The sequence below is a fragment of the Rhamphochromis sp. 'chilingali' genome, assembly GCF_963969265.1.
Source record: "Rhamphochromis sp. 'chilingali' genome assembly, chromosome: 7".
Taxonomy (NCBI): domain Eukaryota; kingdom Metazoa; phylum Chordata; class Actinopteri; order Cichliformes; family Cichlidae; genus Rhamphochromis; species Rhamphochromis sp. 'chilingali'.
Genome location: NC_137934.1, coordinates 34,047,485 through 34,072,303, shown reverse-complemented (window position 1 = coordinate 34,072,303; position 24,819 = coordinate 34,047,485). Strand labels below are relative to the sequence as shown.

At 41.8% G+C, this 24,819-nt stretch overlaps 2 protein-coding genes across 2 annotated transcripts in view; both read left to right on the top strand.

Annotated features, from left to right (window-relative positions):
* The first annotated feature begins 535 nt into the window (after positions 1-535).
* On the top strand, positions 536-6,878 carry cUnh1orf52 (chromosome Un C1orf52 homolog). The gene is made up of 3 exons (XM_080887576.1): positions 536-955; positions 4,288-4,498; positions 5,167-6,878. Exons 1-3 carry the CDS (start codon positions 659-661, stop codon positions 5,319-5,321), a joined length of 663 nt encoding a protein of 220 aa, XP_080743702.1. The 5' UTR covers positions 536-658; the 3' UTR covers positions 5,322-6,878.
* A 10,543-nt stretch (positions 6,879-17,421) lies between these two features.
* syde2 (synapse defective 1, Rho GTPase, homolog 2 (C. elegans)) overlaps positions 17,422-24,819 on the top strand; it is a 48,336-nt gene continuing 40,938 nt past the window's right edge. Inside the window, exon 1 of the mRNA XM_080886291.1 lies at positions 17,422-19,684. Coding sequence (XP_080742417.1) covers positions 17,641-19,684 — 2,044 coding nt within the window. The 5' untranslated portion in view covers positions 17,422-17,640. The remainder of the gene's footprint in view (positions 19,685-24,819) is intronic.

Sequence of the window (24,819 nt, the reverse complement as noted above, 5' to 3'; positions counted from 1 at the left end):
CTTAAGTGTCCTAAAATGGACTGACCCTGTAACATAAAGTAGGTATAATAACGTAGAGTCAGAAAGATACTTGCAAAACAGGTAATTTTGTGTATATATCCCTTTGAATATCCTGTTCCTTTTTATATTAATTAAATAAATAAATAATAATAAATAAAGCCAAACAGAAACATCGACATTCACTATTTGGAACACGCTCACTTTCTGGCACTACACCTCAGCTGGAGACCTCCCTTTTTTAAGCGGTACGGAGGCTGCAGTTGTCAAATGTCTCCAGCAGATGGCAGAAATTCTCTGTCAAAAAGAGGAAAATGGAGCTTAAACAACAGCCCATTAATTGTATTTAATTACATAATAACTGTGGCTGAGTATATTATACAGAAACAATTTTAACATTAAAATAAACTCCAAATACTGAAAGACTTTGACGGAAAGATTTATTTTCTTTTGGTCGAATTGCAAATTACCACCAGCCTGCTAGGAAATGGCTTCACGACAGGCTTTACGACACCATCTACTCGCTTTACAACTGTTTTGGAGGCTCATTCAAAATGGAGTAGATCTTGAAGAAGTTAGGGTCAGCGGATCTAGCTTCATTTTCGCGTGGGTTTTACAGCAGTATCTTGTTCCTCAATAGAGTATTTGTAGCCTCAGAAAAATGACAGAAGAAAAGAAGACGGGCTCTTTGGGGTTCTTCTCGAGCTACGACGATTTGAGCGACAGCAGCAACGACAGCGATTCGGATGACCAGGGGGGAAGCCGAAAGAAGAAAGCGGGGACCGAAGCCGAGGGGAGCGCTCGGTCCTCTCTACCGGGAACCAAGCGAGATGCCGGCGGAGCTCCGTTACCCAAACCCGACGAGCTGTTTCGCTCCGTGTCCAAACCCGCTTTCCTCTATAACCCGCTGAATAAGCAAATAGACTGGGACAGCCTGACGGTCAAAGCCCCGGAGGAGGTACAAATACACGTTGAACTGCGGTTAATATGACCACAACAAGCACGCTCTGATGTGCTAGATGAGTGTAAACACTGTACGAGCCACAATTAGCAGATTATCGGCTTCACCTGTGCTAGCTCAGGCTTCCCAGTAGTGGTCGCTGTTTCTTTGCTTGCTGATGCACACAGTGTAGCTCTATCTGCAGTGGTTGGTTGGAGACGTTATCAGACTTTTGTAACGACATTCATATGTACAGGCTGTGCAGAAGTATTGAGCCATATTCATTTCCTCATAATTTACTTCCATAGAGCCTTTCTAAGTGGTCTTCAGCAATAGTTCTTCCAAACAAGGTGTGTCATAAGCAGTGTTGGGTAAGTTACTTTAAAATAGTAACTTAGTTACATTACTAGTTACTTCTCTCAAAAGTAACTCAGTTACTTCAAGTTACTCGTTACTTTCAAAGTAACTAGTTACTAGGGAAAGTAACTTTGGTTTTACTCAGAATTCTCTTGTTAATGTGTTTCTTCCATAACTTTGCCAGTCTTCTAGCTTGCTTACTTGCCACAAGTGCACTGTGCCACCTACCAATAGAAAGGAAAAGATAATGTGCATATTTCCATGAGAGAAATCTCACGCCTGGACCGTCATTGACTGCTGCCATGATTCTAGCCTACGTCACAGCGTCATGCGCGCCTTTTACATCCAACACAAAAACTGGAGTCTTGGTGCTTTCGATTGTACTCAGAACTCGGAAATTCTGCCTTCTGAATAGGAAGATGTAGGTAACACCAGACTGCAGATGAGCTGCATACAGGGCTGGACTGGGACAGAAAATTGGCCCGGGCATTTTGACTAGCCCACCATTATAGGAAAAATCATAAAGCCTTTGAATGAAAATAAACACTGTTGTGACAGTGATGTTCACTGTTTTGATGGTATATATGCATCAATCTATCAATCATTTGTTGTAAGATTCAGATAATTATTTTTTAAAAGCTAGACATTTTAAATGAGAATAAGAAAGAAAAGTATTTCTTTGTGCCCCCCTCTCCCTGTTAATGCCCTACCTGGCCCCCTGGCAACACTTTGCTAGATCTGCACCTGCACAGTTACCAGCTGTCAGCTACCTAAAAAAGTATCCTGGGGTTATTTGTCTCTCAGAAACAGTTCATAACTTCCCTTCAACTCATTCATGTCACCTAAAAGGTAAACCTGTTTCTTCATCACCTGTTCAGCTCTGATGATTCAGTAAGGACATCTCCTGGTTTCATCTTCATGTTTCCCTCTCACCAGATAACCAAACCATATCATGACCAGCAGGTTTACAGCTGTGGCTCCAGCAAACATCAGCTGATACTAGAAATTAATATTAAATAAACTCTAACAATAGCTGATCAAGCTTAAACGTGCTGCTGTTGTATACCGCGACATCCGCTGGTTTCCTCTTTCGGCGCAAAGTGGGCGATAAACAAACGAGAGCCGATCAGCTGATCATTGATCAGTTTTCATGATTGAAGCAGAAACGGGAGAGGGAGGGGGGAGAATGAAAGAAGAAGAGGCAGCTGTGCAGCAAAGACACAGAATAACTCCAGCTTTGTGTCTTTTCCATTGTAGCTGAATTACGGGACAAACTGTTCCTTTTCACCTCAAGAAGAAACGCGTAATATTTTCTCTGAATACCAGACGGGACGGTTGGCAACTCTAATAACTTATGAACAAAATAAAGTTCAACATCATTAACTTCATAGCACCCACCCAGCTGTATAGAAACTCCGTCATGCTAGCTAGCACGCAGTACGGAAAAAGTCAGAATAACGAAAATAAACTCCACCTAAACTTGGTTTATATCTGACCCAGAGAGACTGCAGGTCATAACTTCTTACCTGAGGTTCAGTTCACACTTGGACCGGCGGCCGCCTCGGGTCTCTTTTCCTTCTGCGTCCCTTTTCCTTCATCCACCTGCTGGCCTCCACCACTTGCTAATGTTACTGAATCTGTGGAAGCTCTGCGATGCCACCACACGAAGTAACGAGTAACGACCCTATCTAAATCCCAGTAACGACTAACGCGTTCCTGATTTTGGCATAATAACTAGTTACCGTGCTCGTTACCACAATAATAACGTAGTTACTGTAACGCGTTACTTAATAACGCGTTAGTCCCAACACTGGTCATAAGCGGATGAACCAATCTTGTGTCTACAGTTGGCAAAGAACCGATTTTAAATAGAGTTTTTAGGCACTTTGTTACGATCAGCCTGTTGAAAAACCATATTATTTGTTAATTTCTTCGGATGACCCTATGAAAATGCCAAAGAGTGCACAGGTTGACAGTATAAAATAGTGTCTTTGCACCAATAAGGTGATTACCAAAGAGCTAAAAATGTGATGGCATGGTGTGCAGAGTGTTGTTAAAAACTCCGTGGAAGCTGAGGCCACTCAAATAAGTGGCAAGTCTAACAAAACAAAAAAGAAAGGCATTATCTACAGCTGATGAACTGTATCTGAAAATCGTGTTCTTAACAAGTAGGAAAACAAATCCAGCAAGGGCCTGACACAAGACCTGAGAGAGAAATCTGGCCCTGTAGTTGGTCCATCTACCGTTTGCCAAAGCCTCATCAGAAATGGTCTCGGTGGAAGGGTTGCTGTCCAGAAGCCATTCTTAATGAAGGAAAGGAGGAGAAAAGGTTGAGGTTTGCCAGATTACACAAGAACCGGACTGAAAAACAGGGAGGGATGAAAGACTTGAAAATCTTGGTTTAAATTGGAGGTGGTCAGGAGAGAGGTACAATGGTGACTGTCTACAGTCATTTACAGTCATAACCATTGTGTTTTGATGTGGACTTCAAGAAACTTTAGGCTGGACTTTAGGCTACTTAAAGAATTTAAAAGGAAGCTAAAGTTGTCTAATATTGATGCTTTTCAGCATCATTTTTGACTTGAATGCCGTATTTTCATTTGTGTTTACACATGTTCCAATAAATCGCTGTAAATATTTTGCAACATCTAAAGAATTGAGGTGTAGCTTGAGACTTTTCCACAGTCTTGCACATGTGTGATGTCATTCTGGTGCATGAAAGATGTTTTTCTGTCTTCTCTCTTTGCAAGTGAATGAGGCCAATAGAAACGATGTTAGGAAGACTTTTCATTATAACATAGTGCAGTACAGCAACACCACAAGCCATAATCTCAGTCTATAAAGTGATTGAGTGATTCACATATTATAATAGTTATATTTCTTGTTTATTTTAAAGAGAGTTTACTGTCTTTAATCTCTTATGGAGACTAGCTATGATCACCTTTGCTGTTTGACTTTCTCTAAACCAATTTTCCACTTTTTTTTCCTTGAAGGCTGCCAGAGAATTTAAGCCATGGAAGACAAATGCCGTGCCCCCGCCTGAAAGTTACACTGCAGAGCCAGAGAAGAAGAAAGGACCTCCCCCTGGAATGGACATGGCTATAAAGTGGTCCAATGTATACGAGGACAACGGGGAAGACGCACCGCAAGCTTATACAGGCAAAGCTCGTTTTCTACCTGAAGAAGAGCAACCCTCAGACTCTGGTGAGTTTCAGTTTCATTCTCCTCATCACAGCTCTTTTATACCGTTGTGCAATACCCACAGGCTTTAAAATCCCAATAAATTTTGATGTGTATTTAATCCTATGTTATTTGATAATTTGGCAAATTAGCAAGAAAGTATGAACTTGTGATAAGCAAAAGAACTACATGGAAATGAAACAAGGGCAATACAGTAGATACCAGAGGTGAACATTGTGTTAACGTTTTCAATTTGTTGAAAAAGTTGTGTGTGAGGATTTTTGGACTTCTTCAGAGAAGAGCTGGAAGTTGTTAACAAAGATTTATTTGATTTGCTGCCACAAAAATGTGAAATAAATGATACCAAAAACTAAATAAAAGTATCAGATTATAAATGTAAACATCTGTTTCAGGCCAGTCTTTGTGTGTTTAATCAATACCCAAAGATGCGAAGCATAATATCAGCTGCACCATTCCACCTACGTATTTCCATCCAACTATATGTAACAAATGAGTGCAATACAGTAAAATAATGAGGGCGTTTGCTCTGCTTTCTGCTTTGCACCTGCTTGGAAAATGTGGACTTGTTTATTTAAACAATGTGCTGTTGAGAAATAATAATAAAGATTATGTTTTACTCTCCGTCCCTCTACAAAATCCCAAATCCATCCAACTCGTCATCTGCTGATCAGATGAGGAGTCAGAGAAGCCAGGGCTGTCTGCCAAGAAACGGCGAGTGGAGACCTTCCAGCAGAAGGAGAAGAGGAAGAGGGACTTTGGACAAGCCACATCTGACAAGAACTTTGTTGAAGAAGAGAAAAGGATCCTCAGGCAAAAGATTGAGTGAGGACCAAACTTTCTGCACCCAGGAAATTGTCTGCAATGTAAATCTTTTCCATCAGCAGGGAGCATTCACTGCATTAGAGCATGCAATCATAGAGTGTTGTTTTATCTGTATGTACATGTTATAATTTGAAGCAGTAGTTTGTTTTTTCAAGACTGTGAGCACATAAGAATTTTTTAATTTGATTCAGTTTGCAACATTGTTAACAGTGCTTAAATTTATCAGACCAGCTGCCATAAGCACAAGAACATCTGTGAAAAACTTGTTTAAAGCTCAAACTTGTTGTAGTTTTTTAGGTAAATGACAAACTGAATTCACACTTTTATACCCAAGTCTGAGTCGGCACACTGAACTACAATAACAAGTCAGAAATGATCGATCCTGCTACTAGGCCCAAATTATAAACCACTAACACCATTGTTTCTGTTCAGGAGTGCAGGTAAATAACTTTGAGGTGGCATCTTAATCAAAAATAATAATTTACTGGGTTTTTTCTGCTTTTCAGTAAAACAGTTTGAAAATTGCTGGAAAAAATAGTTATGTATTTAACACTAAAAATATAATTCAGAATAAAGATGGATTATCTGTTACAGAAACATAAAATGATTTTGGTAATTCCAATATCTTTCATTTGGGGGAGCTGTGGTATAAGCCTTACTCTGGGTAGTGGTCTAATAAATCTTTTAAGCACTGTATATCATGTAATATCAAAAAACATCATTTGATGGCCCCATTGCAAAGGCTAAAGGCTAACAGCTGTGATTTTGGACTTAATAACAAGCTAAGGGGGTATTTTAAAGGCACAATGATAAAGGATATCACAGCTGTACAAAAGTGATCATTTCCAAACAATTAACGTTGTGAGATTGTGCTTGTTTGACTCTGCTGGACTTCAATTATTCACCAGGATTGTTTTTAGTCATAGCCATTAGGCCTGAAGGCCAAAACATGTTGACCTGTAAGTGTGTTTACTTCCTGTTTTATAAATTTAATTAAGTATAATAACAGTGATGTTTGGCTGTGGTGGTTTACTTGGTCTGTACTTTGTTTTGTGTTGTATACTCACTGCCCATTCACCACCAAAATATGATTGTGTGTTGTTCTTTGAAATCTGAAATTGCACCATTCCCCCGTTGTTCCTGCTTATGGCCACTAGATGTCGCCTTTAGGCTACACTGAAACTCCATCAATGTTTATGGTGAGGTCAGCTGTGTGACTGCATAAATGCTGGCTACTCAAGTTACAATCAGGAGCTGTGTATATATGTTGTGTCTGTCAAAAAGGGAGTGGCAATCTTTGATTTGGAAGTTTGTGTCGTCTCAGTTTTCTTGAGGTGCTTGTTCCATTCAAACTGTTGATTCAGTGTCATGTACCAGGGACTACAACAGGAAATAACCTCCTATATGTTTATTTAGACTACGTCGAGTATTGGAACACGTATTTCTTTGTGGATCTTTTATTTCTTCCAGCAATTCTCTGAATTCAGTGTTACGGTATATTTATAGCTTTCTGGGCAACATAAACCATTGAGGCAATAAAATTGTTTATTGAAAAGAGTCATTTACCTTTTAAGTTGCAAAGTCTGTGTATTTATTGAATAGCTTATTTGTTTATTTTTTAGCCATTAAGTTTTTTAGATTTGTGTTATCAAAGCAACAGACTGTAAAACTCACAATCCATTTTTTAGGTTCCTGTGGCCATTGGAGTAAATATAATGGTTTTCTGAGAATTGGGGAAAAAAGTTTCCACTTTGCAACAGTTTAGTGATCAGAGGAATTCCTGGTCTATCTGTCATCATGGGTTGACATGAAATAGTGGTGAATATGCTTCTGATAAAATTCCAGCCTCCAGGTATGTGCCTGGCCTTGTCTGAAATGTGTACCAGGGCCTGCAGAACAGCAGTGATGAACTGATTTTTATCAGCTGTATTTACGCACAAATAACCCCTCTCTGTACTGACTGAATGAGCAAAGACCAGCGAGGTCATATCCATCAGTGTTTAGGAATTATTCATCTCATTGTCAGTCTGGAAATTTCCCAGGAGATGGATGTTTTGCAATGCGTTGCCTTTAGAAATACAATTCCAGCTTAGTTTTTGTGAGGTTTTTTTGATGCTGTTGAATTGTTTCTGTCTTTGATATATCCACAGCATTCTTTGACTTGAGCCTCTTTGTCTTATAGAGATCATTTTACCACAGGAAAGCATTTTTCATCCCGCCAGCAGTCACACATGGCTAACCTTATCCTCTTATCTTTAATGAAAGAGAACATATTAGTGTTATGTTACACACTTTTAACAAAAACAGAATGAATGCAGCAAAACTTCACTTAACATTCTCAATATCTAAATCGCATTTTAAGAATATAACATTTTGTGGTCATTTGAAGGAATAAAACAGTACTAATGTAAAGTTAAATTGCAAGAGATTTCCAGTTACGGCTGTTCCCTGGATCACTCTGCTCATTGAGGAGTGTGTGTCACTCTAACCTTAGATCACTCTTGACACATTTACTGGAAGGTCAAGACCTCATCATGACCACCGAGTATTCAGGGGCCTTTACTAAGCTGGCTCCCAGCAGCTGCTGCTACCTGACTTATGACATTTTCACACTGTCAGCACAATGTAGCAGCTTGTATGTAAACGTAACCATGGCTGATGTCTGGTGCTGCTGGGAAATTGGGGCCAATGAGAGAAAGAATACACCTAACAGCAGCTAAATGCAACTTCACATGTACAATATATATACCAGGTTCATCATCTTATGATTGGCATGATAGCGCGGTGGTTGCTTTTTCTTTTTTCTTTTCTTTTTTTTTACACAGACACGCAATAAAAGACAACTCAGGCTAACTGATATTGTAGCTGCATGATCTAAAATATTTTATAATAGTTTATCCATAAGTTGTGACTGCTCGTGACAACAGAGGGAAAGTAAATTTCCTTTTAGGAGTTGTAAATGTCTAGAGAAATTTATCGCAATCCTTCCATTACTTGTTGAGATCTTTCACAGTTGACCAAAGCTGTGGACTGACTCACTTTTCCATCCACGGTGTCATGCTGCTATAGTGGCAGACTTTATGGTTTTATTTACACTCTCCACACCATGCTGGTCAACACACTCACCGACGTCCCTAAAAGCTCCACTCATCCCTGGATGTTTTCTAGAGGCAAACAGCTGCTTTTCACACCAACAATCTGGTGTGGCCAATTGTGTCAAACAGATGTTCAGCAGAAGAGAAAATCTCCTAAGACTTGGGAAACAAATACAATTTTCTGCCTTGATCTGAAGTAAAGTCCTGTGCAAAAACCGTGAGCCACCCCTCATTTCTTTATGGGCAAAAACCTGGCCATATCTTGCATGGTCTGCAGTATGTCTTTAAAAAATTAGGAAACTAAAGTGAAGTGAAGTGGAAGACAGAAGAAGAAGCGGTAGGCATTAAGAAAATCTATCTACAGTGCATGAATAGTTTGTCAAAGTCAAGTCCTTAAGAAAGGGGAAAAATCCACCAAACACCTGAGATAGAACCCAACAGATGCAGCAAGGCCCTCCTATTGATTCATCTACTGTTTGCCAAAGACTCTTCAGAATTGGACTCACTTACAGGGTGGCTGTCAACAAGCCATTCTTAGTGAAGGGGAGAAAAGGGCTGAGGTATGCCATCACAAAAGAACTAGAAATCATGGCAACAGGTCTTATGGAGTAATGAATCTTAAATTTTACATTTTGGTTCAAATCACCATCACTGTGTACAGGGGAGGTCAGGATTACTTCTATGAATCACCACCTTACCATAGTGGTGGCATTTGTGTAACAATGTGATCCCAGGTGCTATGTAATTGACTTTCCCCCCCCCTCGTAGTCTTCCAAGGAGAATTGGTCCTATGTAAGAGTCCAGGCTTTGCTCCACTCTGGCGTAAGGCCTGGGGAGGGAGCACAAGGCAGAGGACCTGATGAATAGTCCTTAGCCCATGGAGCTGGTTGGGCATAATCTGAAGAGGCAACGTGTTTGATCAGGATACATGACAGGCTCAGCATGTCAAAACATGTAGTCAGGGTGCACTGGGAACATCTAGCCTTGGCTCCAGTTCATGAGATTTTCAGCTTCTACCTCCAGCAGACCTTTCTAAGCATTCCAAAGGAGGTTTGGGACACCAAGTCTGAATGGGCCGTCTTCCACACCTTGATTGCTTAGGTGGCTGTGCACAGCTATGGTTAAAGGTTGGTTGGTGCCTGCCATGGTTGTAATCCCCAAACCAGATGATGGAAACTGGAGGTGGACGGAACCATCAAGCTGACAGGTACTACGTACAGCTCTGGCAGTAGCTGAAACAAAAACTCAGGTGTTTGAGGAGTTGGATGAGGCCTCGAAGTGATTCTGTCAAATGGTCAGGTGACTTGGAAGGTGAAAGCAGTGCTCTATTCACACTGTGTACAGTGGGAGTGGTCTCCTGTTGACTTCAGCTGAGGATACAGATGGACGATAGAAGGAATACTTCAAGGATCTTCTCAATCCCATTGATTACCTTCTGTAGAGAAAGCAACAGGAAAGAGGGAGATGACTTGCCCCATCACTGGGAGGGAGGTCACGAAAGCAGTTAAACAATTCCTTGGTGGCAGGGTCTCTGGAGTGGATGAGTGTGGCGGAGGTGTGGTCCCTGGCTCAGCTGTTAGGGAGGGGTGGTGTAGTGAGCTCAAGGGGCAGTGTCAGGGAGGTTGGAGGGACTGGTGCACAGAATTAACTAACGAGGTTTCTCCCTTATAATATAGCGAAGCTGGAGTCCAGAGAGAGGTGTGTGTGCTGGAGTCCAGCTAAAAAGCAGAAGGATTCAGGTGCTGAACCTGAAGAACCAAAAACAGTGTTGTGATCAAATAAAACTGACAAATAAACACAGGACGCTGTGTTGGATTGTGGTCCTTTCCACAATGAGATTCACCCTCAGTTCTTTCAGGCTTTTGTGGGTTTGTCACATGGAGATCTGGAATGGTGCCTCTGGTATGGTAGAATAGGGTGGTGGTTCTTTATATTAGGGAACTAGAGGGTGTCCTCCTCCAGGGAGGGAAGAGATCCAGCCCCAGATAAGCAGCAGATAAAAAAATGGATGGATGCTTGGTTGGTTGAATGAATCAGAGGTGTTGGGGATCAGATTTTGATCCACCATGGAATACCACCTGGAAAGGGTCTGATTGGCAACAGCTTCATTTGTAACCATGACATTGATCCCAAACCCACTGCTAGTGTAGAAAAAGCATACTTGGATAGAAAAACACACAGTGGAACACTATCAGCCATGGATTGGCATCCCCAGAGCTCAGATCAGTGCATTATTGAAGGAATGTGGGATCAGCCTGATAAAGAACAACTCAAAAAGGCGCCCGATATCCAAAGAAGAGATTTATAATGTCATTTAAAATAAAATAAAAAAAGGAAAACTATTCCTGAGGACTAACTAAATAAATTTCAATATTTTGTGGGACAGGTTGCGCTGAAGAATAAGGGTTGCCATACCAATTATTGACTCCTAAGTTTGTTAGAATTGTACAGATGATGTTTCGCTTTATTTCCATGGATGGTTGCCCATTTCCATGAATCCCTGCAACCATTCCTCATTTCCTACAAAAGTATAAAGAAAAGATGTGTGGCTGAAAACCTTTACACAGTAATGTACATTTTGATCACATTAATGATTAATATTAAATTGTTGAAAATATATACTTTTAGAGAAAACTATAAAAGAGCAAAATTACTGCTTTACTCTGATCAGGCTTTATCTGTTATAAACCACGGCGTCTTTTCTCATAGCCTGAGCACGGGGTGGTCAGACTGTAACATAATATTGCAGTTTACAGTAACATTGTGGTGCTGACCACTGATTGCAGCCGAATATTTCCAAAAGATGTTTGAAGCTTGAAAAAAAAAGTTCCATTCCTTTATACCACCAAGAACATCTGTGAAGGTTTTTAGAGAAGAGCAGTGTCATCAGAAAGACAAATAAAGGTTATAGCGGCAGAGTAAAGAAGGACAACAATCTGAAATCTGAAAAACTAAAAGACGTGGGATTCTTTTATGGGTTGAGACTCAAACAAATAAACTGCCACAATACACAAGCAAAGCTGTCATTTAAGTTTATAGACAGATTATTTTTCTGCTACACATTGGATTGACTAAAGAAACTGAAAATATATTTAGCTTTCAAGACACTGAGCACCATCTTAACTCAAGTGTAGAACCTTGGATGAGAGATAATACAGCTTGGATAATATACAGTGATTCTGAGCTGGATCTGACAGAGTGAGCATGACAAGACGGCCGTGAAGCTGTCAGGGACAGGAACGTACTTTCACACTTCTCCGGTGATAGAGAACAGTAGCAGAGATAAGAAGACTGAGCTCTTGTCATGATAAATGTCAGAAGTTGTCTCTTGATAACGACGCGGAGCAGACACCAAAGACAGCCCAGTCTCCCCAGTCTCTCTCTGTTTGTGCGTGTGTGTTTGGGGGGTGCTATCTATGGGTATCCTATCATTTTGGCCATTTGTCCTTAATTCATCCAATCAGACCAAAGACAGTTTTTTTTCTTCATTCATGATTGTGCTTTTTTTCTGTGTGAATATTGTGAAAGTATGTCTAAACACATGTATTAACCACAAAGCGCTGATCTGTTGTGACACTGTGTTCTACTTACATGACAGCAAAACTTTTTGTTTTTACATTCAGTTCAATTTCATTATGTTTATCGTATCTTTAAGGCAGCTTGTGTGTTCACTCTCCTCAATATGTATATATCCAATAGTATTTCAGTCAATATCTCAACTGTTTCAGTCAGGTTAATGTCTGATAAGAACTTATCTATGTTCCAGAGAAAGTATCAGGAGATACTAAAGGCTTATATTTACACCAACCAGTTCACAGATACTGTCCTTTTATTGTAGCGTAATTAATAGTTTATAGTTCATAATGATTGTCCCCAGCTTGATTGCACAGATGCATCACTTCTGTGGATGTTTTCATCATTTCAAGCTTAAAACCAGCTTAATGACTGTCTGGTAACAATGAAGCTCTTAGCTTAGCTTAGCATAAAGACTCAGGAGAGAAGAGGGGACAGTCAACCTGGCTCAGCCCAAAGATTAAAGGGTCTTCTGTTTGATCGTTCTATAAACTAAAGTATATACCAAGCAGTTTAGCATTTCCCAAGTGCGCTTTTTCCCAGCCAAAGAAGTTGAATTATTTATTTGTTTCCACTGCAAAATGACCCTTTTAATTTACTCTTGATTATCTCATAAAAGAGCATCTAATTAGTGTATAAATGGATTTTCCACCCTGACAACAATTAACTTGCGCTTTATGGAACACAAGGTTTTGCTTATCGAACATGATTAAAGCTGCAATATGCCCACAACTTTGACAAGACTGTGCTGCGGATATAATGAAGCACCATAAGAGGTCCTCCTCAGCAGTAAAATAAACTGTAAAGGAATGCTTGTGACAATATTGTGATTCTTTGAAACGTAAAGCTGCAGCGTCTTGGCACTGCAACTCTGACAGGGAGCATCCAGCCTAATTTATACCCTGAGAAAGGCTTCTGTCCAAGGGCATAAATTTAGCTGCGGTGTGCACTGAAAAAAAAAAAAGGGGGAAGGCCCATAAACAGGCTGGGACAGAGAGAGCGAGAGAGAGCCAGAGACACGGAGAGAGGAAACAATGGGCAGCCATCAGGAGGAGAGCCCCAACAGCTGCAAAGCTCCGAATCCCAACACACGCTCGCGTGCATGCGCAAATGTGCGTGCACGTACACACATATATGCACATTCAATCCTTTTATTTTCCTCACTGTGTCGCACACACACACACACACTTACACATTCACTTTTCTTCCTGGTACGCTCTCTGGCCAGGCCTCCTGAAAAGAGGCCAGCTAAGCAGATGTTCTGCTACTGCCTTCACAATAGGCACAAGTAACTGGTGGAGGCAGAACAGAAAAAGGTCAACAAACGTTCTCCATTCCTCCTGCACCGTCGAGTCAGCGCGCTGAGCAACCCATAACACGTGCTTTATTTTGGGTTCCTTTGAATCTGCTTTAATTCATTGTGTGAAGCAGTGTGGTGGGATAAGGCTCTACATATCTGCAGTGTCATCAAATTGAGTGAAGAAAAAAAAACAATAGTGTGCTTGTCTTTTTTCTGCCCTACTTTCTGGGAAGACTAAATGCTGTCATTTCCTTAACCAGTTGGATGCTGTAGATTTAGAAAATGCTACGGAAACAGCAGGTGCTGTTCATATTTAAGACAGATTTGGTGCTAGAGTAAGTATTTATAACTGTATGGTGGAAATGGCCTTAATTAAATGGCAGTGCCTATGTTTCTGATTATGTCAGAAAATGCAATGCAGTGTATGTTTTTTCACTGTTTGTGAAGACAGGCAGAGCGTTATAGCCCTGTTCATTCCAGACGGTCCCCTATGAGCAAGCACTTGGCAACAGTGGTAAGGAAAAACTCCCTTTTAACAGGAAGAAACCTCAGGAAAACAACACACTGTGGATGAGAGCCAGAGCTTAATAATAACTAATGGTTAAGTGGAGAGCGGGGTATAAACACAAGAAGACAGAGACAAGAAGACATGTATCATATCAGGCATCACTTATTATTATATGGTCATATTATTAGAGGGAGTGCATAGGGGTGGGCAGTGTGACATCCAGACCAGTAGGCAAACCGTTGAGATCCAGTATGATCTATTTATATAATGTTTTCTAGTTAAATCTTTTAAAAGGCTATATCTTCTTAGTCTAATTTGTAAGTTCACAAGTTTTATATTCAATGCACGGGTCACTAGAGGTGAAACAGTAACCAATATTATAGTAATTCATTACTAAATTGAAACAAATCTTTAAAAGTACTGCTAAAACTTTGATATTTCCATCCCTTTTTCTTCTCAGTAAAATCTACTTTTTAAACATTAGCTCATGCCAAATAATGCCGGCTACTTTTCACTATTTTCTGACTCAGTTCAGATCAAATGATGACCCAAATAATCATTAATTAAGTTACTGAGTAACAGATAACCATCTTCTGCATTCCAGTCTCACACTGCTGTGCCTACGGGCAGCCACTGCTGCTGGTACAAAGGAATCAAAAGCACATTTCGAAGAATGCGAGACATTTTAAATATGAAAATTGCACTAATTTGTCACAAAGAAGAGATAGCTCATGCCCTGAAGTGAGCCCACTGAATAACTCCTGCCCTTCTTTAAAGTTCAGAGGTCTGCATCCTTTGCTGTGCTTCTAGCTTCTTATCCCTAACCCCCCTCATCTGTCTCCTGCTTTCTCTTTAGCTCTCTTTCAAACACAAACACACAATATGCAGCCTGCAGGTTTTGACCTGTAAATAACTGCCCAGACAGGGTCTAGTCAGTCAGTCGGGGAGGCAGGCCGAGGCGTCAGGGCCTACGCGGCTCCTGCAGGGCCATAACAGATGCTTATCATGTTTTAGTGAGGGTAGTGGAGGTGGGTGGAGGGGTGCGTGAAAGTGTGGACGCTGGGGCCCTGCTGATGAATGGCTCTGACAATAAATGCCCTCAATCATGGGTAGACTTTAGAAAACAGAGGTGCAGTGATGCCAAGAGGCTTACAATGGATTCAGATCCAGTCAGTGTGTGTGTGCAGGAGGGGGTATGTGCATGTCTTAAAGGGAGGGGTATATACAGAGCGCTTGTGCACTTATACACCCACTGCAGCTTTTCAGCAGCTCATCCTCTTGCACATTCCAAGTAGAGGCAACAGCAAACAAACGGCTTAAGGTTGAAGTCAAGTATGTTTCATTCCTTTCACTGCTGTTTCGGCTGCTTTTAAGACACGGGTTGTCCCGCGAGCAGGGACAGGGGTTAGATGCGAGGTCAAAGAGGAGAGGATTACAGAAGATACACTTCAGATAAAAGTGTCAGTCCAGTAATCGGCAGTGATTCATCATCAGGCAGGCCAGGCTATTTACGTTGGTATCATTTTGAGGATAAAAAAAGGGATTATGTGTGTAAAAGTAAAGATAAAGCAATGAAAAGACAAATTCCCCATTACACACGCGATCCTGCTCATTTTTAAAGAGTAACACTGTGTAGCTACCTCATCGTCATCTTCTTAAGCTTAGTGTTTTTCTCTTTTCCCTCTCTCTTCGCAGAGTGTCAAGCACATTTTTCCCATGAGATGAAAGTTGTTGTTTTCCCTGCTGTTTGCTGAAATGCCTTCACAACTACCAGCGAAGGCGGTAATTTGAAGTCCTGGCTCACTGCTCTCCAACTGAATTTAATTCACATTTTGGGGACAAATATGTGTTGAATTTTAGCAGAGAGGCAGGAGCTCCCGAGAGCTGCGCTTCACACCCCATCACCCGCGCCGTGGCTCTGCACGTAAAGCTTAAAACGCTACAATTATACGCATGTATCACCAAAACGGAGAAGTTCTGTGATGTGTGGAGCCATACTCGTGTTTAGATGCAAAGCACATTTGCAGCTTCATCCCAAGGAGTTTGTTTGTTTCACTACATTTAGTTTATGGCAACTCTGACCAAGATTTACAGTTTGTCTGGTTTTTTTAAATTATTGTACTGCATTTTTATCAATGAACATACAGGACTGCATCAGTAATATGTCAGTGGTATACATTTGTATAAAACCATTGTTTTTCCACATAAATGCATTTCCTCACAAGAAAACCTGTAACTGAAACACTGTAAAATCATTTACATGTCATTTAAATCTGTATATTTGTCTGAAAATAGCAAAGGTGAAATATCAAATGTAGATAAATTTCCTCATTCGGTAAAAATAAATGTGAACCACAAGAATGCAATGCCGCCTGAAGGCCCAAAGATCACCAGAGTCCAGTACTGATTTTCTGGCCTTGTCTGTTGCACACAGGATACAAACAATTATAATCTAAAGAACATTATTCTTTGTAGAAACAGTTTTTTGCAGATTGTTGAGCCTCCACTCATCTTTACTTCTGAGAAACTGCCTCTATGAGATGCTCTTTTTATACCCAGTCACTGAACTGTGGACTGTTAATCTAAATAGCTGCAATATGCTCCTCCATTTGTTTCTTTTTAACACCTCTTACTCTCCAGCCTTTGCTACCCCGTCCCAACTTCCCCGTTCGTTGCTGCCATTAACCCTCCTGTTATGTTGCTGGTCAGATTGACCCAGAACAGAAGAGATGTCACATGTCATCTGCATCACTACAGAAAACAAAACAAAAAAAAATCAAAATTATAAAAGAAAATTGTAAAATAATCAATGCCAGTGTTTCTGACACTTTTGGATGAGTAAATTTGCCCCGGGTCAAATTAACCCAGGAGCATAATTGGTGTCCCTGGAAACCAACATAACAGGAGGGTTAAATTGAAAATGACACAATTTTTTCTTAAAGTAGTCTCAGTGCAAATATCCAATGTGTTTTCTATGTTCTACTACTATGTTCTGGAATTTTGCCCAGACTGTCTTGCAATTTGAAAACATAAATCTTTTGTTAATCAAAAACAATTTTCTTTTCTTGCTAAATCCCTTCCCCCAATTTTCTAAAGTAGACGTTGAAAAGACAGGATTTCTTTCTGTTTTTCTATTACTTACTTAAACTCTGAGTTTGAATGTAAGCTCTAAAACTTAATAAAGTATAGTTAAAAGTCCAAAATGTATGCCCTGCTTCACATTATCCAAAGCCATGCAGTGGGACCGGATTGGAGTGTTTGCCGGTGTGGTTGCGAGTGTGTTTCAGAGATAACACAGACAGATAGATAGCTTCACACCTCTGGGCAATTTAGACTCACCAGTGAACCCCTCTTGTGTGTATTTGGATTGGATACTCCATCTGGATAAAACAAAAAACACGCACACACACAAAACCCCACAAAAAAGCATCCATATAACATTCTTCGGATAAATCACGTTCAAGGTAAGCCTCGTCTACTTGAACTTAAAGCTAAGAAAAATGCTTCAAATACTTGAGATGCAAACATGAGGAAAGGGTGAGGTGAGGCGCTAGAGAGAAAGGAAGAGCCAAAGCGTGTGCGTGCGTGTGTGCGTGTGGCAGCAAGCGAGGGGAGGGAGAGAGAGAGAGGTGGTGCAGTTGAGCGAAGTGAGCCTGGAGTGAGTGGGTCGACAGAGCCGAGGTGACAGTGGAGAATGGAGAGGAGCCCGTCCACCCGGCGAGCTTTGACCGCGGCGAGCAAAGGAGAACCCACTCGATCCTTTCCTTTTGGAGCAACTGCGCAAAAAGAAACCGGGAGGAATTAACTAGTGGGGGACGGGGGAGGGGTGGGGGGGCAAAGGAAAGGAATGGCTGATCCTCTGCGGAGGACTTTACTAGCGAAACTCCGGGGGAAGAAATCCAGGAAAGGAGCGACGGTCGGCGGTGGATACGGCTCTTCTGCTGCTGCCGCTGCGGTGAATGGGGGCCGAGAAGGTAAAGAAAAAGTTTTGCAAACGCAGCGAGACTCCGATGAGGCTCGCTCCATAGTCTTGTTCGCAGATCTGGATTGCATGCCAGAGAGAATGAGTACGTACGAGAATTATATTGACGGCGCTGTGGTGCAGACAGACGGGGATATAGCAGTAGCGCAGAGTCGCTCAGCGCAGTTGGCCGGCTCACGTCCCCGAGAGCGAAGCCGCGGGGGCAGGGTTCGGGTTAATGAGGAGCTCCTGGGGGTCCCACTTCAAAGAGACTTGCCGTTTGGGGGGGATGCTTTTTGGGAGGGTGATAGGAGAAAACCGGGGCACAGGTCCGCTGACAGAGTCACCGCGGGTGTTCCACTCCCTGAACCGCATGTGCAGAGAAAACACTGCATTTCGGTCGGAGATTCAATCGGGTTTGGGGACAGTTCAAATCCAGTTTTAAGCAGAACGCAGGTACAGGCGCATGTAGGGGATGGGAGACCATCAGAGGACCAGTTTAAAGGAGCTGATGGTGAGGTTAGAGAGCCCAAAGACAGAGAGTGCTCCCGGCACATGGTAGGGACTGTTTTGGCCGTGCGTGAAAGCAATGCCAACTGGAGTTTTGACAGCAGACCGACTTTGGAGACAAACGCACGAAATTACGCACGCGTGTGCCCAAACCGCATGTTAAAGAACACCGAAGAAAACTCTGTAATCAGAAATATTGAGAGCTACGATCCTGACTATGCCGGGGACGTTAAAGGTGGTCTACTGAGTCCCACTTTTTTCCCCACTGAGTTAGAAATATGCGACGTGAACATGGCATCCCTGTGCGCCACAGAGCCCTCACTCACATACCCTTTAGACAGCGAAGATGACGATTACTACGATAATGAAATTCTGCCCTTCTACGAAACAATCAGACCAATGACTGACGGTGAGAGAGCAGAGACTGTAGAGTTCACCCAGCCTGGTCAGGATAAAGGACAGGCTGGTGATAGTAACAGTGCCCAGGAAACAGACAGGCTTAGGAACCAGCTGAAAGAGGCTTATTACCTTCTTATCAATGCTATGAATGATATCAACATGGATGTCCAGCAGATCGGTGGTGTAACTGAGCAGCAGGCTACCTCATCGTGTAGCAGCCCGTCCAGGGACAGCCTGTGCTCCAGGTTGTCTTTGAAAAACAGGGACAGTGACTCCTGGTCGTCAGGAGAGGACCAAAGCCCTCAGCAGGTGTCAGACACCGACTCACTGCTGCTTTGTCTCACTGGGATTGTAGAGGTAGGACTTAAAGGCAGGCTGAAGAGTAAGAGCATGGCAAACTTGTCTTTCACCAAAAAACCTACTTTGTCACGCTCTACAAGTGATGGAGAGATTAGGTATCAGGACGCCTTCTCAGAGAGTGTTCAGGCTTGTGGAACGCAAAGTGCTGAAATCTGTGATGATCAAGAAGCTGAACCAGGTGAAGGAGGCACAGGAGCGGGTGAGCTGTCTGAATCTCGGGTTTTCTGCAGTGCCGTCAGCAATGAGGAGCTGCTGCAAGATGATGGCGTTGAAGAAGAACGGGACAGGAAGCTGAATGAGAGCAGTGGCTCCATCAACAGCATCACAAGTTCCTCAGACAGCAACACCGAGACGGCAACACATCAGGGTCACGACAACAAGCAGGAGCTGACTGAACTCCAGACACAGGTGGCCAACTCGGCCAACAAAGGTCATGGTGTCACTGTCAACAAGATGCAAGAGTGGATGCACAAAGGCCGCATGCTGTCTTCTGAAATGAAGCAGCGCATTGAAGGCTCATCTTTGCCCCGCGGTGGAGACAAGAGCCATGACCGGTCCTGTCCTCAGGTTAACCCAGGAGGCTGTAAACCGGGGACCCAGACATCCAGCCGAGCGGGTAAATCTGTCAAGGCCAAGTCACAACAGCAGCAGCAGCAGCCAGGTAGGACGGCTACACGGCATGGCCTCAACTCCCGTGGATCCTCTAAAACAGACAACTCTCACCTTCCTTCCTCCCTTCTGATAATTATCATCCTCCTCCACTCATAGTATACTCCTTCTGGTGGCGGTCCATCCCGCACTCCTCCTCTTCTGGATGCAAAGCAAAGGGACGAGACACCTCAGACCTCTTGCTTTCCTTTTTATTTTTTAAGACTCTAATCGGTGGCGGGCTTCTATCCTTCACACTAATTTAGGTGCATTTTAACACCAGATTAATAGCACATCAGGCCGTAGGTCGGATTACTCACAGCGTAGTTCAGTAACAACTAACTCACTCCTGGTAGAGCATTGTTAGTGGTGTTGGTGGTGGGATTTGTGCGTGTGTGTGTGTGTGTGTGTCTATTGACTGGAATGACATTTGATTATCTGATTATGAACATATCAAATGATTTTCTGATTGTGCTTAGATGACAGAGAAAACATCTGTATCATAAAACAACCGTTACCGAGTGACACGTGTTGTCATCATCCCTCATGCAATCAAATACCAGATTAATCAGAAAGTGTCTGTGTGGTAAGCTTTTATTGGCATTTAGCAGCACAGGATGTGCTCTATGGATCAAAAACATGCCCATGCCTTTTAATTTCTCCTCTATTTTTTGCCTCCTGTGGTAGTTTCCTATGTTGCGGCGCATGTGTTCCAGCATGCCTGCCTGTGAAATGTGCGTGTGTGTGTCTCTGACAGTGTTTACCATAGTAAGACGATGATGTGCCATGTGTGCAGGGTGGTGTTGACTGTCAGTGTGCCGGACTGCTAGAAATAGTGTGTGATCCGTGAGGCCGCTCCTCTGTCGGCTTAGCATAGCTCCAACTTTACAGCTCTTTCCTCTCTGGTCTTTTAGTTAAAAAATAAAGTCAGAGCTCTTGTAGATGTTAGTTTCCATGCACCCGTTCACCCAAATCTCATATTTTCCCCATTTTGTTCAGCTTTCCCAACTGAACTTTTCCACAGCTGTGGCCAGAGAAATCCAAAAGCAGGAGAGAAGCCACTGCAGTTATTTTCTGTGGTAGTGGTGTGTGTGTGTGTGTGTGTGTGTGTGTTTGTTTTAGAGTAAGGGGGGCTGGGCTGTCATCTTGCCTTCCTCCCCAGTCATTTGCTTTGGACAGCTCCATGGTAACTTGCATTTTAAAGAGACCTTGGATTGAATATTTAGAATGCCATTCCTGTTGTTTAACATGTTTGCATTGTGTCACTTAATTCACCACCATGAATGAACAAAATGAAGAGTGATTAAATATTTATTAAGGTCAGCCGTGAGCTTATCTTGCCCTTGTGGGCCTCCACACCATACAAAGACCCATTTAAAAAAACAAAAGAAAGAAAGAAAGAGATGCCAAAGCTGCAAAGTTCCTGTTAAATGCTTTTTTTGGCCTAAAGCTCTTAATTGAATTCATTGGTAATCCTTGGTTCGTGGAATTATTTATGTATTTCTGACTTTCTAAAAATAGACCAGTTCCTCCCCTGTGAGTATTATTTGGAAATTAAACCTCAGCCTAAAATCGTAGCACAAAAATACTGTCTGAATTACACTATAGCTAATTTATTTTTGTCCTGACTTGTCCTTTAATTACTCTTGTAAAAGAAAAGTGTCCATTATTGTGTGTCACTCCTTATGTGTGGGTGTGCGATATTGTGCACACAAGCATGCATTTGCACATCTATGCTGTGAGTGTGCATGTTTGTATTTGCAGTGTGAGGATTTATAGTTTCGTTGTGTTTAGTTGCAGTGGAGCAGCAGGTGTGCCGGCAGGCATTCAGTATCCAGGTGTCATGTTTTAGCCAGAACTGAGCTCAGGAGTGGTGTGTCAGTCAAAGCTGATATTGAGACTGAGCCATAGATAACACAAATAGAGAAGATTCACTCCTGGGAGGCAGACTGTTTATTTTTTTTTACTTCTTTTTAAGCCCTCTGTTCATTTGAGTCAAGTGTTTCTAAGTCCCCGGTCACACGTGTGTGGAAACCAGTCCCCAACTATCTGGCAACCACTTGTTGCAAGGGAAAAATGTGAATTTCCTGACTGGTTTTGAAGGTTGATGGCAGTTTACTTTGAAGGTGACTGTTCTGTTTCCAGTTTGTGTTGTATTTTTTCAACTTTTACTGTAGTTCATAAAGTAAACTGCAAGTGTTGTCTCCCACATAAACTATGGGTGACCATGGCAATATGCTAGCAACCAAAGCAATCATGGTGCAGCAGCCTCTTATCCACCAATTTCTCCTGGATGCAGCCAGTAACCTCCAACACTCACCAACTTGTCATATTTTTCCGAAGCAGAAAAATATAACAAGTTCAAATATGAAGCTGCAATCAGCAGGTAGTTTGCTTAGCTTAGCTTAATGCATTTAGTGAAAACAGCTAGTCTGACTCTCATGTACAAAATCTGCCTACAAGCACCTGTAAATCCCAGTAATCAATGTTATGTAAGGTCTATAAGAGTAGGCTATGAAATATGCTAAGCGATATCTTGTTTTTCATCAGGTTTTCTGATGTGATAATTTAATAAATGCACAGTGTACAGAGTAAACAAATGAACAGATGTAATGTTTTAATCAGTGAGCTTAAGTGATGCTGGTAAGTGAACTGTGGATGGGCAGATTCATGCTAGCTGTTTTCCCTTTGTTCCTGTCCTAAGCTATGCTAACTGCAATGTCATTACCTTTAGCATTAACATGAGACTGTTCACAATAACATTTGAGACCAACATTTCCTTAACTCCAGAACTGTTCTTTAAAAGAATAACGTGTCAAGCATCACATTTAATATGCTGTGAATTAGGTATACTGTTTAGCATTGCTTAACCCGAATTCCTAACTCCAAAGCTTAGATGGGAGTGCAGGTGTAATATAATATTACTCGACTGCTGTCAAGTCATGTCAGAACGATGCGGCGTTTGGTTTCTGCATTATGCCAGAAACCTTGTTACAGAGCTGCTGGGTTTTTGGTTTTTCACAGTGATTTGTCTTGTCTGGTGTCTGTATGTGGACAGATTTATGGAAGATGGTAGCTCTAAAGACAGATCAGGTGATGAAGGAGAAACTTGAGGCATCTGGGTTCATTCCTGGATGATTTTATGAGTTGTGTGAGTCAGATGATGGTATCTGCTGCAGAGGTGGGGCAAACATTAAGATGAGGATGATCACAGCTAAACAATACTAACTACAGTGAAAATTAAAACTAATGACATTTGAAATAAATGCCATTGATCATACTGTTTCAATGCAATGGAAATCCTTGGTCACTGGCATTCATGGGGAGGATTTTGAAATGTTATGTTAACCTGTACGTTGTTGGGCTACGTTAAAGTCTTTCTACCAGGCACGGTCAGTCCAACTGCAGGTTATCAGCGACATAACAATCTGTTGATTGCCTGTGAAGCACAACAGCAGTCAAACTGAGGTTCATTCAAGGCCAGATAACAGATGATACCATAATATTGACAGAGAATGACTACAGATCTCTGGTAAATGTTGTGGGTTGTTAACTTCTAGCCAGGTTTTCTTTGGGCTAGTAGAAACCTGAAATTAAGACTGAAAATCAATTTTTCTAGAGTGAGCTTGCCAAGAGAAGGGCAGACATTTAACGTGACACGATGTGTCTGAAGTATTTAGGTTGAAGAATGTTAAAGGCTTTTATGTAGAGCACCAACTGATATAGAAGTTTTAACCTGATTCATGATATTTGATTAAATCTTCCGTGGTATTTTAAAAATAGGATGTACCAATATGTCAGCTGAGATTTTTTTTCAGAAACACAAACAACGAACAGATTTCCCTAACATCTGTCATGTGTTGTTTTTAATGGTTTACAATCTGCCTGCCTCTGCTTATATCAGAGAACAAGCAACCTCAACAGTCATAACAACGGTGTTTCTAGTGTCATTTCATTACTTTTTAAATAGCTATTTATTGGTTGTTATAAATGGTAATAACAAGAGATATCGGCTTGCCAATAAATCAGGCTCTACTTTTATGTAGGGGCCTTTGAAAATGTTCTTCTGTACAAGGGCTTCCTGCTCCTGAAGGTTTGAGAAACCCCAGTTTAAGTGACAGAATGGGGGACCTACACAAAGAGGTAGGTGGTTTTAATGTTGTGGCTGATTGGTGTAGATTGTAATAATTAGGTGGCAGCTTAAGGGCTGAAGAGCTTTCCTGAAAGGCCTTTCGCTTACTTTTAGGGACTTGTCTTAGGATTGCAAGTGTTTCAAGCTTAATTGGGTAATTATCTTACAGCGTCCTTCCTCGGGGGCATTTGATCAGTTTTTCTTTTAAACAGAAGCAATAAGACAGGAAAACAAGCACTACATAGAAAAGATTTTGGATTTCAAGCCAGCATACCGAAGTGGAAGTGGCATTAGGAACAGGCTACGATGCCAGGACACCTCAGCAGGATACAAGTGTTGACATGTGATGCAACCCTGGATGATCTCAGCGCTGCCTGCCTGTAAAAAGAAAAATCTACACCAAGAATCATCATTAGCATATGAATGAAGGTCAGCAGTAATCTATGGCACACCGCAAAAGATTCCCTCTGAAGGAGGCTCTGAAACTGTATTCACAACAAAGTTTTGTCTGTACGGAGGTGAGAACTAGCTGGTGTGTTTTGCACATATCAAAAGAGGAGCCTCTATAAAGAAGGAATTTAGGGAATAAAAGAACAGCCTATGGGAAAGTGGATCAAGCGCTTTGTCTTAGAGAAATGATTCAGCCACTCAGAAGATTTAGGCATGAATATAATTGGGTCTACTGTCAGGCTCATATGGCACAGGTCCACAGCAGCACATCAAGTAAATAAGATTTTTCTTTTTTTCTTAGGAAGGTGCATTCCTTGCAGCACCTCAGACAAACACGACACTCCTTTCAGTGCATGCACCACCTCTCCTTTTCTCTTAATTTCCACCCACAGACATGCACCCGTGTACCATCTGTCACTTTCAGGTCAGAGGTGTGATTTTTTTTTTTGCCTTACAATGAATACATTATCTACACACAATGATGGCAGAGGCAGACAGGCTGTGTTAGCTCTGGTATGGAAATATTTTGCAACTGGGTGCTACTAGAGGAAAAGAGCTGTTTTTCT

What these genes read in the sequence shown, in the direction of transcription:
- cUnh1orf52 (XM_080887576.1), top strand. Translation starts at nt 659, where the DNA reads ATGACAGAAGAAAAGAAGACGGGCTCTTTGGGGTTCTTCTCGAGCTAC. An exon ending in CGGTCAAAGCCCCGGAGGAG is followed by an intron (nt 956 to 4,287) that starts GTACAAATACAC and finishes TTTTCCTTGAAG; the next exon opens with GCTGCCAGAGAATTTAAGCC. An exon ending in AGAGCAACCCTCAGACTCTG is followed by an intron (nt 4,499 to 5,166) that starts GTGAGTTTCAGT and finishes TCTGCTGATCAG; the next exon opens with ATGAGGAGTCAGAGAAGCCA.